Source organism: Schistocerca gregaria, chromosome 6, assembly GCF_023897955.1.
Source record: "Schistocerca gregaria isolate iqSchGreg1 chromosome 6, iqSchGreg1.2, whole genome shotgun sequence".
Classification (NCBI taxonomy): domain Eukaryota; kingdom Metazoa; phylum Arthropoda; class Insecta; order Orthoptera; family Acrididae; genus Schistocerca; species Schistocerca gregaria.
Genome location: NC_064925.1, coordinates 522,430,880 through 522,445,194, shown reverse-complemented (window position 1 = coordinate 522,445,194; position 14,315 = coordinate 522,430,880). Strand labels below are relative to the sequence as shown.

Below are 14,315 nucleotides of genomic sequence, written 5' to 3'. Positions count from 1 at the left end.
CTTTGAATAAATTCCATGTAGATAATATCTGTGTAACATGCTGAGAGAATATATGGACTTAATCAGACAGTTTCTTAGAATTACAGCTCGCATATCAATTACAAACTGATGATGTTTAGCTTGAGTTGTAGCATGAGAATTTTTGTTTGCACGCAAAAAGTTTTTGTAAAAATTTGCTATCCCATATCTTCCTAAAGTTGCCCCATGTGTAAGCAAAACTGCAAGTACAAATAATGGATTACCAGTCTGAGGAGTAAAACATTGGCAAAAGTTCTGTTATTAGTTATTGGCAAGCAAAAGATCCTGCGCATATTAAACATGATTCTGATACATAATTGCTCATATTATAAGATGTATCAGGTGGAATGGCACCACATCATTTGTCAATATCTGGATCTTCTTTGACAGCCTGCAGAATGCTTTCTTTGTGGTCTACTTTGCGCTGACATTTTTAGTGGTATGGATACTACCTGAACATAATGATAAACAGCAGCAACAATTAAATTACCCTGTTGTCTTTTGACTGGAAACACACTTTGATACAGTCCACATTCATTACCATTTTTGTGACCTTACATGTAAAATCACATTTACCTGCCCACAGAATGAATGAACCTGCTTTTGTTAAATGGGACTCTTATAAGGTAACTCATTGCTATAGGTACAACACACGAAAAACATTCAAGGAAGATTGACTACATATCTATATAAATGTCAAAGTAAACACATCCTCATAGCATTACATCATGATTGAGGATACAATGAATACTTCAGGAGAGTTACTTGTAGCAGTACCATTAGATAACGAATTTTCATGGGAGGTTAAAAACTTTAGTTGATTATTCTACCCTGAATGTGTTGATCTTAAACTGTCATTAAACCCTAAAATTAAGGAAATTTTCACACATGTTTTGTGGCTTTTTTTCGTGTTATGCTATGAGGAATATGCCCTCAGAGTTAGTAATCATATTTCTGAAAAACCCAGTAGATGGTATTTAATTTGTTGAGTGTATATCCTGCATCTCACTTTCATCTTAAGCCAATGGCATATCACAGCTCTCTCTCTCTCTCTCTCTCTCTCTCTCTCTCTCTCTCTCTCTCTCTCTCTCTCTCTCTCTCTCTCTTTTAAGCAAGATTATTGCAGTTGCTATGATTTTTTTCTGTTTCAGATTTTTAATTTTTAGTGTCAGATTAGCATTATCGGTATATGATTAAAAGTATCCTTTATGAATATTGTATACCTTAATTCCCAAGCTTGTTGATCATTTTGTTGGGTACTTTCATGATTTAATGATGTAAAAGAAGATATAAGAATACAATTTCAAATTGTTAAGTTAAAAAGGTAATATGAATAACCATACTAACACATGATAAATTGTAATTAATGTATATTAATTATTCACAAGGACATACAAAACTAGTAGCAGAGGGAGTGCAATTAAAAAAAAAAAATACTGAAAACCACACCTTGCCTCACCTAACACATAGTTTCAGTATCAGTTTGAAGAAAGCCAGAATATGTGAACAATATGGTCTAATAGAGGGATTTACCTAGAGCCAATTGTAATGGAATCTCAAAACTATTTTATCATTCACCACAAAACTAATATGAGCTAAACTCCAGGTCCTGCATAGGCTCTTTATTTTTATTTACCACACTAATCTCCATCCAGTGAATATTTTGTGGGCTACTGTCTCTCATCAGAATAAAATAAAGCTTTTTCATATCCTGTGAAGTTTAATTCTTTGAGCATTAAAGTCTCCAAACTTACTAATTTAGTAAACAAAAAATGAATTTTTTTAAATATTTTGCTTTGATAGATTTCTGTGGATCCTCATACATCATTGCAAAAAGTTCATTAGCAGCTCTGTCTGTGGTGACAGATACCAAATCACTTAGTACAGTAACTAACATTTGGGAGGGCTGGAGGTTCAAACCCACAATAGTCATTCTGATTTGAGATTTACGTGGTTTCTAAAGTAATTAATGTAATGTCATGGTGGTTCCTTTGAAAAGGACATGATCAGATATTTTCCTCATCTGTATTTGTGCCCCATCTCCAATGAGCTTACCACTGACGAGACTTTAAACTTAAATTTTCCTTCCATTCTTTTGGAGACAGAACTTTAATGCCTGAAGGAAATATTTGCTGTGCATAACACCTACAGTCATTCATAGAATTGTGTTAGGAACTTTGTGATTTCACAAAACAAAAAGCAAGTAGGCAGAAGGGAAAAAAAGAATCTGAATTCAGAGAGACACCTTGGAATTTATTTACTACAAGTAGCAATTGGATTAATATAATGGAAATTTTGTTTTCAGCTGCTACTATGTGGAACTGGGGAATACAGCATTGCTGACTTTCGTGCAAATCATGTTGTATCTGGTGGATCTCCTGAGTTCCGAAGAGTGCTTGACTGGTTCTGGACAGCAGTCAGCAATTTTACACAAGAAGAGCTAGCAAGGTTACTCCAATTTGCAACAGGCTGTTCACAGTTACCACCTGGGGGCTTTGCTGAACTCAGTCCTCGATTCCAGATAACAGCTGCACCCACTTTTGGAAGCTTGCCAACAGCTCACACATGGTTTGTTTTAATTCTTCCTTCCTAGTTGTTAGTATTTTTGTGTGATAGAATTTTTCACCAGCAGAATTCTTTACTTTTTATAGCATGTTTTTGACATGTAAGGGGTGTTTGCTGCTCAAGTGGAGAGCTTTTGTTCGTTGAGAGCTCATGTTTGTTGGTTGGACTGATTTACACTGAAGTTTGGATGTGAGCCATAATGTGATGGAGCTCAATGTGCAGGAAAGTAGCTTGTGATTTGAAGCAAATTAGATAAATTTTAGCCCCAAAATGCAATTGCCTGTTCCACTGCACTAATGATGTCAGTGATTGGTGATTGGTGCAAGACTGAGTCCCTTCTTAAGAACTGAAGCCATGTCCTTGTTCAGTTGCTTGGCCATGAGAGTGATGATGGTCTGGAAAGGAGCATCATCGGAAGGTATTCTCTCTGATGTACAGTTGAATTTTGATGTTTGATGTGTAGTGGCCTTCTTTCCATTCCCACCTCCAGGAACTGAACTGGTTGGCCAGGTGTAGAAGTAATTTCAATAGTTCTTTGTTAATCAAGGATTGGGGGGGGGGGGGGGGGTGGTACTGGCCTGGGCATGGACCTCGTACACAACACCATAGGAGGAGTGGGGTGGGGATATAAGCCCGACACCAGCTCCTTTGCATTCAGTTCATCAATGCATCTGATGATGACAACATGGTTATTGGCTGAAATATTGTACTCCTTGGACACTGACACCTAGCCTTTCACCTGTGTACTACTTTGTCAAACAAAAAGTTATCTTGCTGGCATTTTCTTTAACCTGTAAAAGGTCTTTAATTGTTTTGACCATAATTTGTACTTAAAGAAACAAAAACCTTATAAAAGACAAAAGAAGGAAAAAATCTTGAGCCATTAATGGTAGTTTCCTTGCTGGATGGAGTTTTACTTAAATTGCTGAAGGCAACTTGTCTCATTGACAAATTTCGTTGCAAGAGTACTCTGAAAGTTAATCTAACACACAGGGAACATGAAATATATCATTACACATGGTTCGGAGCTGGGTAGACAACTGTTATTAACCTATGTAAGTGTCCACCTAAACTGTAAACTTGCTGATGGCACAAGTGTATTGCTCTGTTTGCTAAAATTGATAATGATACACTTGCCCCATATGGTAGGTAGAATCGCATACAATTTATTCATAATGATCTGTTTTAAGTTTCCATCGAAAACTTATATCATGGCACTTTAAAGATAGGAAAGTGGCCCATGAGTCCTAGAAGTAGAACTTTATTATTGATTCACATAATTAGTACATTAATATGCTACTTAATGAGCTCAGATCAGCATGTTTTACATTTCAAAGTATCTCTCATTCTATGGAAACATGTAGGAAAATTTTAGCCTGTTTGGCATCCTTTACACCCTTTTGTTCTACAGAACTGTCTTCTGCATTAACACAGCTTAATAATATAACATACTTAATATATTATGGTGGGCAATAAAAATATTGAGTGATATAGACAACTCTCCATTTGACAGAGGTATCTTCAGTGAGCTTTAAGTTCATAGAGATTCCCTGTAAATTTACTCTTTGGGTATATTTGAGGGTAGTAATACAAGTTAACTTCACTTTAACTGTGATTTGTACAATTACAGTATAAGACAAAAAATTGTTTCCTTGTATATGTTCTTTATTTGGTCCAAATGACTGTAACAAGATATAAGATAAGGAATTGTGATCCTTGCAAATTTGGAGGTAAATTACAACCTTCCTTTACCCCATTTTGTGTACAATAAATATTGCATGTAGTTCATTACTTCTGAAATTTGCTGTATATTTAATTTTTCTGTTGTATTTCTCTTTCCAGTTTCAACCAGCTGTGCCTCCCCGATTACGAAAGCTATGAGCAATTTGAAAAGGCTCTGTTACTAGCCATCAGTGAGGGTACAGAGGGCTTTGGAATGATATGATGTCATCAGAATGTCAAATGACATTTACAATAAGTATATAGTTTGATGCACTGAAAAACTGCATTTGACACATCGATCACCACCACTTCACATTACAAAATGGCTCCAGCGAAACACTAGGGTGTGTATTATGTGTGTTGAATAAATGTAATAGGCTCCACAGGGATAGTAAAGCTGCTCTGTGTCTTTAATCTCTATGAAGCCTTTCACATCATTTGCCTGCCCTGCTATCTTGTAGCACAAGTGAGCTATTGGTATGCTCAGGAAATGTTGGCTTTAGTATGAGAAATAACAGGATACATAATGTGCGCTGCACAGTAAATTAAGCAGAGCATTGGCAGGGTTATATGAAGGCCTAAATATTTATCTTGAGGCCTGTCATACTCCAATTTTGGATGATATGTTTTGCTCAACTAGTGTGTAAAAAAAAAAAAAAAGAACAAATACAACCTCTTACAGGATACATCTACTCCTGCACACTTTCATGGCTCACAACATGCCTTGGTTTGTGCAGTCAGTCATATTGCTTTGTCAGATAATTTCTGTAGATCTTTAATACTTGTGCATTTGCAGTAGCATTACTTACAATTGTGTTTATTTAATTTGTCTGATAAGTTCCTATCTCATTTGCTACTTTTTTGATATTGTAATTTTCATAATCTCATGTTTTTAGTACTGTGATTGAAACTTTTAATTTAAATCTGCAACCTTGTTGTGATAAAGAACAAGAGGTGGAAGTTGTATGAAGAAATCCATCTCTATTTTACTGACCTCAGATACAGTGATAATTCAATTTTGTAAGTACAAGAGTGACATTTAGCTAGTTTTGTGTAATATTCTCAGATACTGACCATGTCTATGAAACTTTGTACAAATGAATTAATTTTAGACTATTTGTAGGAGATGACAAGCTATTTATATGAGATTATATTTAGAGTAATGAAAGATCAGGTCTGGTATATTTGTAAAACTATCTGTACATCATCTTTAAGTAATTGCTTTTATACAATTTCTTTTCTGCTGGTCGGAGATTGAAAATCTGTAAAGTAATTACTTCAACTGTTGATGTAATAGTTACTGTTTCATTAGGGTTGTGTAGAGTCCAATCCTTCAGAGAGAGTTTCATAAAACTTATGCCATACTCAGTCATTAAACCCACTGTAAAGTCTTTACTACTCTAGTAGTACGAGATACACTTTAAACATTCCAGATGATACAATTTCTGCTTTTCCCAAAGGCTTTATAGAAATAGATAGAAATGCCATTCCTTAGGTTTGTAATGGGACCATACTATGTTAAATACAAATCTTAATTCTCAAAACAGAACAGAAATCTCTTCACAGTTTCAGTATTATACCTTTTGTCCTTTGTTGAGTTTCATTATTACTTACAAAAGAAAAACTGATGTCCTAAAATAGTGACAAATTTGGCTAAAATAAATTGTGGATAGGAGCCATAATTTTGTGGGAGTTCTAAACCGAGACTTAATTTGTACTTCCACTTGAATGAATTTGTTCCTGTTTTCGAGATACTTATTACCTCACAAAGCATAGTGAGACCCTAATTTTAATTTCATTCTATATAGGTTAGGATTATGTCCACACTGCATAAAGATAGATAAAATGGTTACCAAGGGAACTCCAATAAGCAATGAAAGCTAATTAATGACTGAGAGAACAACCAACCACTCACCCTTAAGAGGAAGTGCTGAGTTGCAGACAGGCCTAAAAACATTATAATTTAAAACTTTTTGAGGCCTTCAAACTCTAGTTTTTGTCCAAAGTTGGGAATTTCAACATTTGAGGCTATTGTACTATGTGTATGTCACAGTGTAAATTTTATATTAAAAAAGAATGCCATTCAAGACACATCGTGAAACATCAACAGTTATATTTTCTCTTGTGGAAGGCAACCATTTTTCTTCTTGCATTGAAGAGGAAGAAGGTAGGAAGTGTAATATACAGATGGAGTTTCACTGGATCCCATGTTTGCAGAGCCGGCACAAAAACCAAAAATTTTATCTATCTTTCTGTGAATTGACTTTCCTCTTTTTCACACTTCTGTTTTTAAAGATAGAACTTGCAAATTTGATATGTGGAACCTTTGTTTTACCACTTTAAGCTTCCAATGACACTGTCTGGCCACTGCATTGAAATATCCCAAGAGCATCACTCTCATTACTCAGGACACGTTTTTGGACGGGATGTATTTTATTGCTTTAAAATAAAATAAAAAAAGCTTTTAAGCTATTAGTAACAACCCTTTATTTCAAATAAAATTAGTAAAAAATAGATTCTGAAATATTTTTATAGCTATAACTTTTCATTGTCCCCTGATGTGGGTATTTGTAGTTGAACCAGTTTCTGAGTTCAGTTGCTACATTTACATCTAACTTGCTGATTGTAAAATTGTGAGTGTGTTATATCTGTTCTTTCATGACTTTGTGCATATCATTTTATAATATACAACTGAAAATTTTTGTGCCATATTTATATATTGCACTTTCGTGTGCTCCGAGCCATTTATGCTAACTGAAAATTACAGTGTTACTGTCAGCAGCAATAATGTATTAGTTTACTGGTAACGAAGAGAGATGTGTTGCTTTTGGAATGTTGTGTTGGATTTTTTTACTTTAGTAAAAAATTAATATCATTAGCTCTATTAATATTTTCATATTTCATTACTTAGAAGCTGTGACACTGTTTTGTATGCTAAGTAGGAAGAGTCTTTATTTTCCATTTCTGCAACTATTCAACTTTACTTAGCTCTTTGAAGCAATAATATGAAGGTGGACTGTCTTGAGACCTGTCAGATAGTATCTGAAACCTTTATTCCAGATTCCCATTTATACTTCATAATTGACAGGTCATGGGTTACCATTAGGCTGAAACATACAAAAATGGTTTGGAATATGCAGTACCATTCAACAGATCATTTGGTGCTAACATCAGTGGGAATTAATCCTCTGGTGCTGAAATATGTGAGAGAACTGGATCGCCATCACAGAAATGCAATGAATGTAACTGTCACGCTAAAATACTGCATGCCTTGTAACGTTTAGGACATTCTATCAAGGATGCGTTAATGTATGTCTCTATAAAGATTACATCATATCTTTAATTGATATTTTCTATTTCCACTTGAGGATTAATGTAAGTCTGCTACAGCAACATCATAATTGAGAGGATACACAGAAATTAAGTAAATGTGTGTGAGATGTTGTTATTTATGTTGGGAATAGTATTACATACATAGGTAAAATATTTGGCATTTATGAATTCACATACACTGTAAACAAACTGTTACATATTAGGAACAATGTAATATGTGATGATTCCCCAATATTTTCTGGTTTATTTAAATAAGACTAAATTTTATTTCCAAATAAATGGATTTACCTCATCACTAAATGTTACTCAAAGTGATTGCATGATATGTAGCAAAATAATTTTGCAGGGAGACATAACTATTTATCCATTTGTTAATTTCTTGTTTTATGATGTTCCATGCATTCACACTAAGTTGTCATGAATGCCCGGAATAAATATCAACTTTAAATTTGTGCTAGTTTAGTGATTTTTAATGTTTTTGTTAATTGTGAACATTCAGTCACGTCATTTGAATATTATAGCAGTGGTTCCCAATGTGTTCTCTGTGAGATGTGTGACATTTAAGCTTTGTCTGAGTTGATTATGAAGAATTAAGATTCACTCCATGCATCACAAGAACCAATTAGCGGAAAAACTAAAACACTGCAATATGTGTCCCTCAAAAAACTGAGGAAATAGCAACCTTTAAGTGTATCTTCCTTTTTGATTTTGTAGTCTTGACTATTAAGGCTATAATAAAATACAGTTCTAGAATGTAGCCCGGATGCAGCCTACTTTACTAGTTAAGTTGCAGTTTACTGCAATAAAACTTCCTATAAACATTATATTTGTGTCGAGGACTCAGCATGTGCTTTTTATACGTCCATCAATAAACCAATCACTCGTGGATCACTGCTATTAAATATCTTGTGAGCTCTGCCCTACCAAATCATTAACCTTCTGTGAAATGTTGCAGGTCTGCCTCTGGAATGCAGATTATTACTGATAAAAAACTTTCAGAAACACTAGCAATAATTTGATTTTCACATGATAATACAATGTAATGTATCTGCAAGTTGTGTAAAATCAATGTACAATTTGTGTATAGATTTGTTTTTAGTTTAAGGTGTTCCTATTTTTATTTCTGGAAGTTCATGATTGATAATAAACTACATTTGTGTGCTTCTGTTATGTACGTAATTACCTTGGATGAAAATGTCAGGGACTGATATGAAAATGATGTGACAAACTATTCATCAGTATTTTTGTAATATTGGATGCACTCGTGCATCAGGCACAATTTTTGCCTTCACATTGTAGCACATAAATGCTGTTTGTTATCCTCTGAGCATGAGCACATTATTAAGATTCAGAAATAATTGTTCTTTAGTAAAGAAACATCAGCATCATATTTTAAAAGATAAGTGATTTTGTTGCAATAGCTGTTTTCTCTTTTTGATTTTTCTGGTTTCTGTAAGTAGGGTATTTTATGTGTTGTTGTTAATGTCTGTAACATATACCATAATTTGTAAGAGATACATATGTACAAGAACATGGTCTCTTGACAGTTACCATTAGTTTTTGTTCATACATTTATTTATTTGCACAGAAATGTTAGGAGAAATGTAAGAAACTGAGCATAATGGATTCTTAGAATCAGGTAACAGCTGAAACTTCTGATCAAACTAATGCAGAAAATTAATAAATCTTTTAATATACTTGGGTACATTTCATCTTCATTTTTGTCACAGGCAAAATGAGATTTCAGATTCCATATTTTGATTAATAAAACTGTTGCATGAGCAGGGTAGATTAGTGTTAACTCCAATTACCAGGTTCCACATAGTGGAAGTCCTGGCAGTAACTAATTGCAAAAGGCATCTCGTGATGCTTTGTTTGAGGGATAACCATAGATGACAATATTTGTTATTGTAGCAATAAAAGAGATGTTTAGTGATGACAGTATTGTTTGATAAATATTGTTTTAAAATGAAGTTAATAAGACACTGTGATATTTTAATAATTTACGGGGCTTTAACATACATTAGTAAGTGCACAACATGAGAAACAGTGCACCAGAATATCCAGTGAATGCAGACATAAGCAATACTTGTCCTTTTTTTTTTTATGTTCGTGATGTGTTAATGGATAAGGTAACGTATTGTACTGTCCTAGCTATTAAGTCAATTACAACGTTAGAGTGTGGGAGTTATTCACAACTTGTTTGTGGTTTTATTTTGCAATAATACTTCCTTCTGAACTGAGATGTGCATGTGCAATGTGATTATTGTTCAACACACATTCAATACCATATGCTGACATATGACTTTAAAAAAATGCACTGCAGTGTTTTGGCAGTTTGTGGTCATCTGTCACCTGCTAGTGCTTTACTAATAAATTTCTAGACTGTTCTAAAATTTTGGTATTGTAAACAGGCTTTTTGTAAATAATACAGCTATAGAAATAGTCCAGTGAAAAAAAATTATTTTTACAAATGTTACTATTGTTCCCATTTTGGATTTTTGTAGTAATAAAAACGTTTCTTTTAGCCTAGTAAAATTTATTTGTAACTTATTACCCCAAACCAGTGTATATATCTTTATCCTTACTCACTGTCTTTCCATCATCCAACATTTCACACATACTCTTCTAATATCAAACAGAGATCCATATGATGATGATGATGAGGAGGAGGAGGAGGAGGAGGAGGAGGAGGAGGAGGAGGAGAAGAAGAAGAAGAAGAAGAAGAAGAAGAAGAAGAAGAGCAACAACAACAACAACAACAACAGCAATAACAATCACAACCTGCCCTTATATTCTCCAGAGCTACACTGTATAAGAGGCATTTTGGAAGTTTGAGAAACATAAAAATTAACTTCAGTTCTGCTCTTCATAAATTACTTTACTTCACTTACTACTCTTGTCTCTGAAGGCATTTAGTCAAGGCATTCCTAATTTAATGACCGATAACAATCCATTGTACTACTTATTGTTAGTTGGTTTAAAATATCTCCTTACTTTGTAATCATCACTAGTGCTCAGTTTTAGCTGAGTAGCCTTCTTCAAATGAGTCTGAATTAAATACCAAGGGGCTGCACAGATAAAATACAAAACAGCCATTGGTTGGTTGACCAAAGGAATTAAAATAAAGAGGACTTACATAATGTGACCTACCCAACAAACATTTTTGGTCACAGACTAAATTCTACTTGTGTTTAATTTTGTATACTAGGCCAAGCCACTATATCACTACATTTAGCCAATGTGGTGTCCAGATTAATGCCTAGACTGTAACCCAAATGTGTCTGTCTGTCACCTTCATGCTGTATTTAAGTCTCTCTCTCTCTCTCTCTCTCTCTCTCTCTCTCTCTCTCTCTCTCTCTCTCTCTTTTTTTTTTTTAGCGGAGTGACTGCTGCAACTTCATAAGCTTTCCCAGTGGAAGAACTTGTAGTACATTTTTTTTTCAAGTCAAATTAATATGATGTTTTGATGGACTGCCTGGCCCTGTCTTTTTGTGAGACACTGCAACTCCTGAGTTTCTGAGAACTGGTATTACTCTGGAGCTGGTATCCATATGTAGGCCAGCAGAGAGTACAACAGAGGGTGCAGTGTATGCATCCAGTACCATAAGTATTGCCCTAACATCTAGGAATATAGGCAGTACTGCCAGTAGTGAAGGCAAAGAAAAACAAAGTATCCCTCCTGTAACTAATTGTCAAAATCTTCTGCCAAATGAGAGCATCAAGTTTCCACGACTTGCTCAGAGGGTAACCCTTGTCCCTATTAATAAGATTATCAGCTGGTCTAACTTCATTGGATTCTTTCAGGACACAATTCCATAACTGAGACATAGACAACAATATTTTACTTTGATCAAGAACAGACAAGCCACTCCAGGATGCAGCCATATCCTGCCAGCACAAAATCAACACAGATGAGAAGGATGGTCACGGTCTACAAAACTGGTGGAAAGGAGAGAGAGCTGGGGCAGAGAAAAGTGTAGTGACACTAGGGTTGGCAGTTATTGCCTAAACAACCGCTTTTCGATGACACTGGTTCTTTTCATTGCCACTTTAACCTGACAGAACTGCTCAAAATAATGGTTTCTGAGATAACCGATTTTTTGTTTTTTATTGCTACTACTTCCAGTAATAAACATAGACTTTGAACAAAGATTGAAAAATTCTAATGAAGGTGAAGGAGTAGGTGATCAAGATTGATATGGGTTAAGGCTGCAGCACAAATCAGTATCATTGTCTCCAGCAAAAGCTGTGAAGGTTAAGGAGATGGGTGCGGTGACAGCAAGAGTTGAAAGTCACAGTTGATGACTTCCCAGCATTCTAACTTTTGGATGGTATCAATTTTTCATCTTGAAGGAACCACAAAATAAGGTTTCAGTCTACAACCTGAGTTCATGGCATGTCAATAAAATTGTAGGTATATCAATCAAGTTTACCTTCTCTTGCAACAAACTTGGTGTATGTTTTCTCCTTATATGATGTCACAAATCATGTGTTGTGCATCCTCCCATTTTTAATCTTTTAAAGAAAATGGAGCATTGAACTTCATTGCTACTGCACTGTGTAAAATACTTTCAAACTTGGGGTGGTAACAATCTGCAATCCGTCTGATGTCCAAGGCTGACAGTGAGAAACTACCATATAGACCAAGTGGGTGCAAGTATTGAACATAACTCTGCACGTATTTGCGTAATGTCAAATGGGCCATGCCACATGGCAACAGGTACATTATAGTCTCCATAATTCTGTACCAATTCTTATGTCATGCATTTTACTAGTTTCAAACTGTAGGCATTGTTATTGAAATAGTGCTGATCACTTTAGTCTTGATTGATGAATGCAAAACAGTCTTGATGTTCTATCTCATTTTTGTTTGAACTTCATCACCAGTGGCACTGCTAGTATCTTCTGCAGTGAGAATAGCTTTCACAGCACTGGTTGAATGTGCTGAGTACTATCTGGTGGCCTGCAGAGAGGTGCCCACTGCAGGGTAGCATCAGTTCAACAAGAAAAAGGTTTTTACAAGTCAGAAAAAGGCTGTCCGAATTTTATGTGGAGTGCCTCCAAGATTCTCATCTCACAATCTTTTTAAACAAATATGTATCCTAACCACTACTTCACAATATATCTTTTCAATCATGACATTCATGCTTCACAATCCTTCTCAATATGAAACAAATGAAATGTACCATCATCATAACACAAGAAGGAAATGTGTCATACGCTGTGACCTGAAAAATCTGTCCCTGGTGCAAAAAGGTGTGAAATACACAAGCACAAAAATCTTCAATGCACTTCCAAGTAATATAAAGTGCCTACAAAATAAAAAAGTATTGTTTAAAAATAAGCTAAAGGAGTTCTTGCTTGAAAAAAAGTTTCTATTCTCTAGAAGAATTCTGCAGCAGAGATAGCTAATTTTATTTCCCAAATACTATTGTATATTCCTGCCTCAATATATCTTGCTGTGTTAATCAGATTAATTGGTGATCTGTAAAAAATTGTTTGGACAAAATCAGAATGGTGTATCTGGAACTCTGCTTGTGAGTGTAATTTTATTCTACCGACTGTGTTTCCAACTTGTATTACAAATCTTGGTTTATTGTTCTTATGGAAACTAATGTAATAATGAACTAGATGTTGTTGACTTGTTCCACATCCATACGTTAACACACAGAACTGGATCTAAGGAATACATACTGCAATAAATAAAAGACTCAACAACTGAGATGTACCTCCGTCACCTGATGATGAAGGCTAGGGGGATTATCAGAATATTGTGTCAACTCAACTCAAAGATTTGGCTGCAAGCTGGAGAAGAGTATTAAAACCAATGTTTGTTTTGTACTTTAACTGTGTTGCACTTGGTATATATTTCAGACTCATTTGAAGGTGTCGACACACTCAGAACCGTACAATAGTGATAATTATAAAATAAAAGTATATTTTAATACAACCAATGACAGCCAGTATGGCAGATTGTTTCATTCATAAAAGAATTTTTTTAACCCTGGTCTTCTTTCAATTAAAATATTCCTGATTTAAGTTCCATATAGTTTTCCTACATCAAATCTGGGCAAATATCACTTTACTTCCCTACACTCGCTCAATTGAGCAAATTCTCTGTGCCAAGAATCTTGTTTTTTTATGGAGTGTTGGGCTCTCAGCTCTCATCCTTTCATGTTTGTGCACAAAGGTGTTTCCTCAATCACTACTGAAGATTAGCATGGCCCCTGAGAAAGGATGACACGCAAAATCGTGAAGCGCTCCACATTTTTTTTTATTTTGGGAACAGGCGCTGATAACCTCATGGTTGTGCGCCCTAAAACACTAATAATAATCATCATCATCTCAATCACTACTGCCAGTCTACTTCAGGTAGATATAAAGGTGTTTTCTGTTATCTCTCGTCCTTTCCAAGACTCATGATCTGAAAGATAAGGGGAAATAATTGCTCTATCAAATGCTTTCCTTCATTTCTCATTTGAGTTGGAAGTTCTGTAATGCTTTCACCAGCTTTACATTACACCAAATATACTTTTTCTGTAGACATACCTGAATACCATATTAGTGGATGCTCTGAACTGTCAGTACACAATACTGTAAAATGTATTCATTTCTTTCAGCATTTAGTGTTTTTCTTAAGCACAATAAGCGGACCACATCGTAACCATAAAAAA

At 34.9% G+C, this 14,315-nt stretch overlaps 1 protein-coding gene and 1 pseudogene across 7 annotated transcripts in view; both read left to right on the top strand.

Annotated features, from left to right (window-relative positions):
* Positions 1–10,176, top strand: part of LOC126277953 (apoptosis-resistant E3 ubiquitin protein ligase 1) — a 616,553-nt gene extending 606,377 nt beyond the window's left edge. For 4 of the 7 annotated variants that reach the window (XM_049977563.1, XM_049977564.1, XM_049977566.1 and 1 more), the window contains 2 exons: positions 2,324–2,586; positions 4,426–8,391. In XM_049977563.1, the coding sequence (XP_049833520.1) occupies positions 2,324–2,586; positions 4,426–4,528 (366 nt within the window). In that variant the 3' untranslated portion in view covers positions 4,529–8,391. Of the gene's footprint in view, positions 1–2,323; positions 2,587–4,425; positions 8,392–8,593 lie in introns of those variants that run through there. The other 3 variants (XR_007550627.1, XR_007550628.1, XR_007550629.1) reach the window with 1 other exon arrangement.
* A 3,674-nt stretch (positions 10,177–13,850) lies between these two features.
* On the top strand, positions 13,851–13,913 carry LOC126279759 (U6 spliceosomal RNA; annotated as a pseudogene).
* Positions 13,914–14,315: the final 402 nt, after the last annotated feature.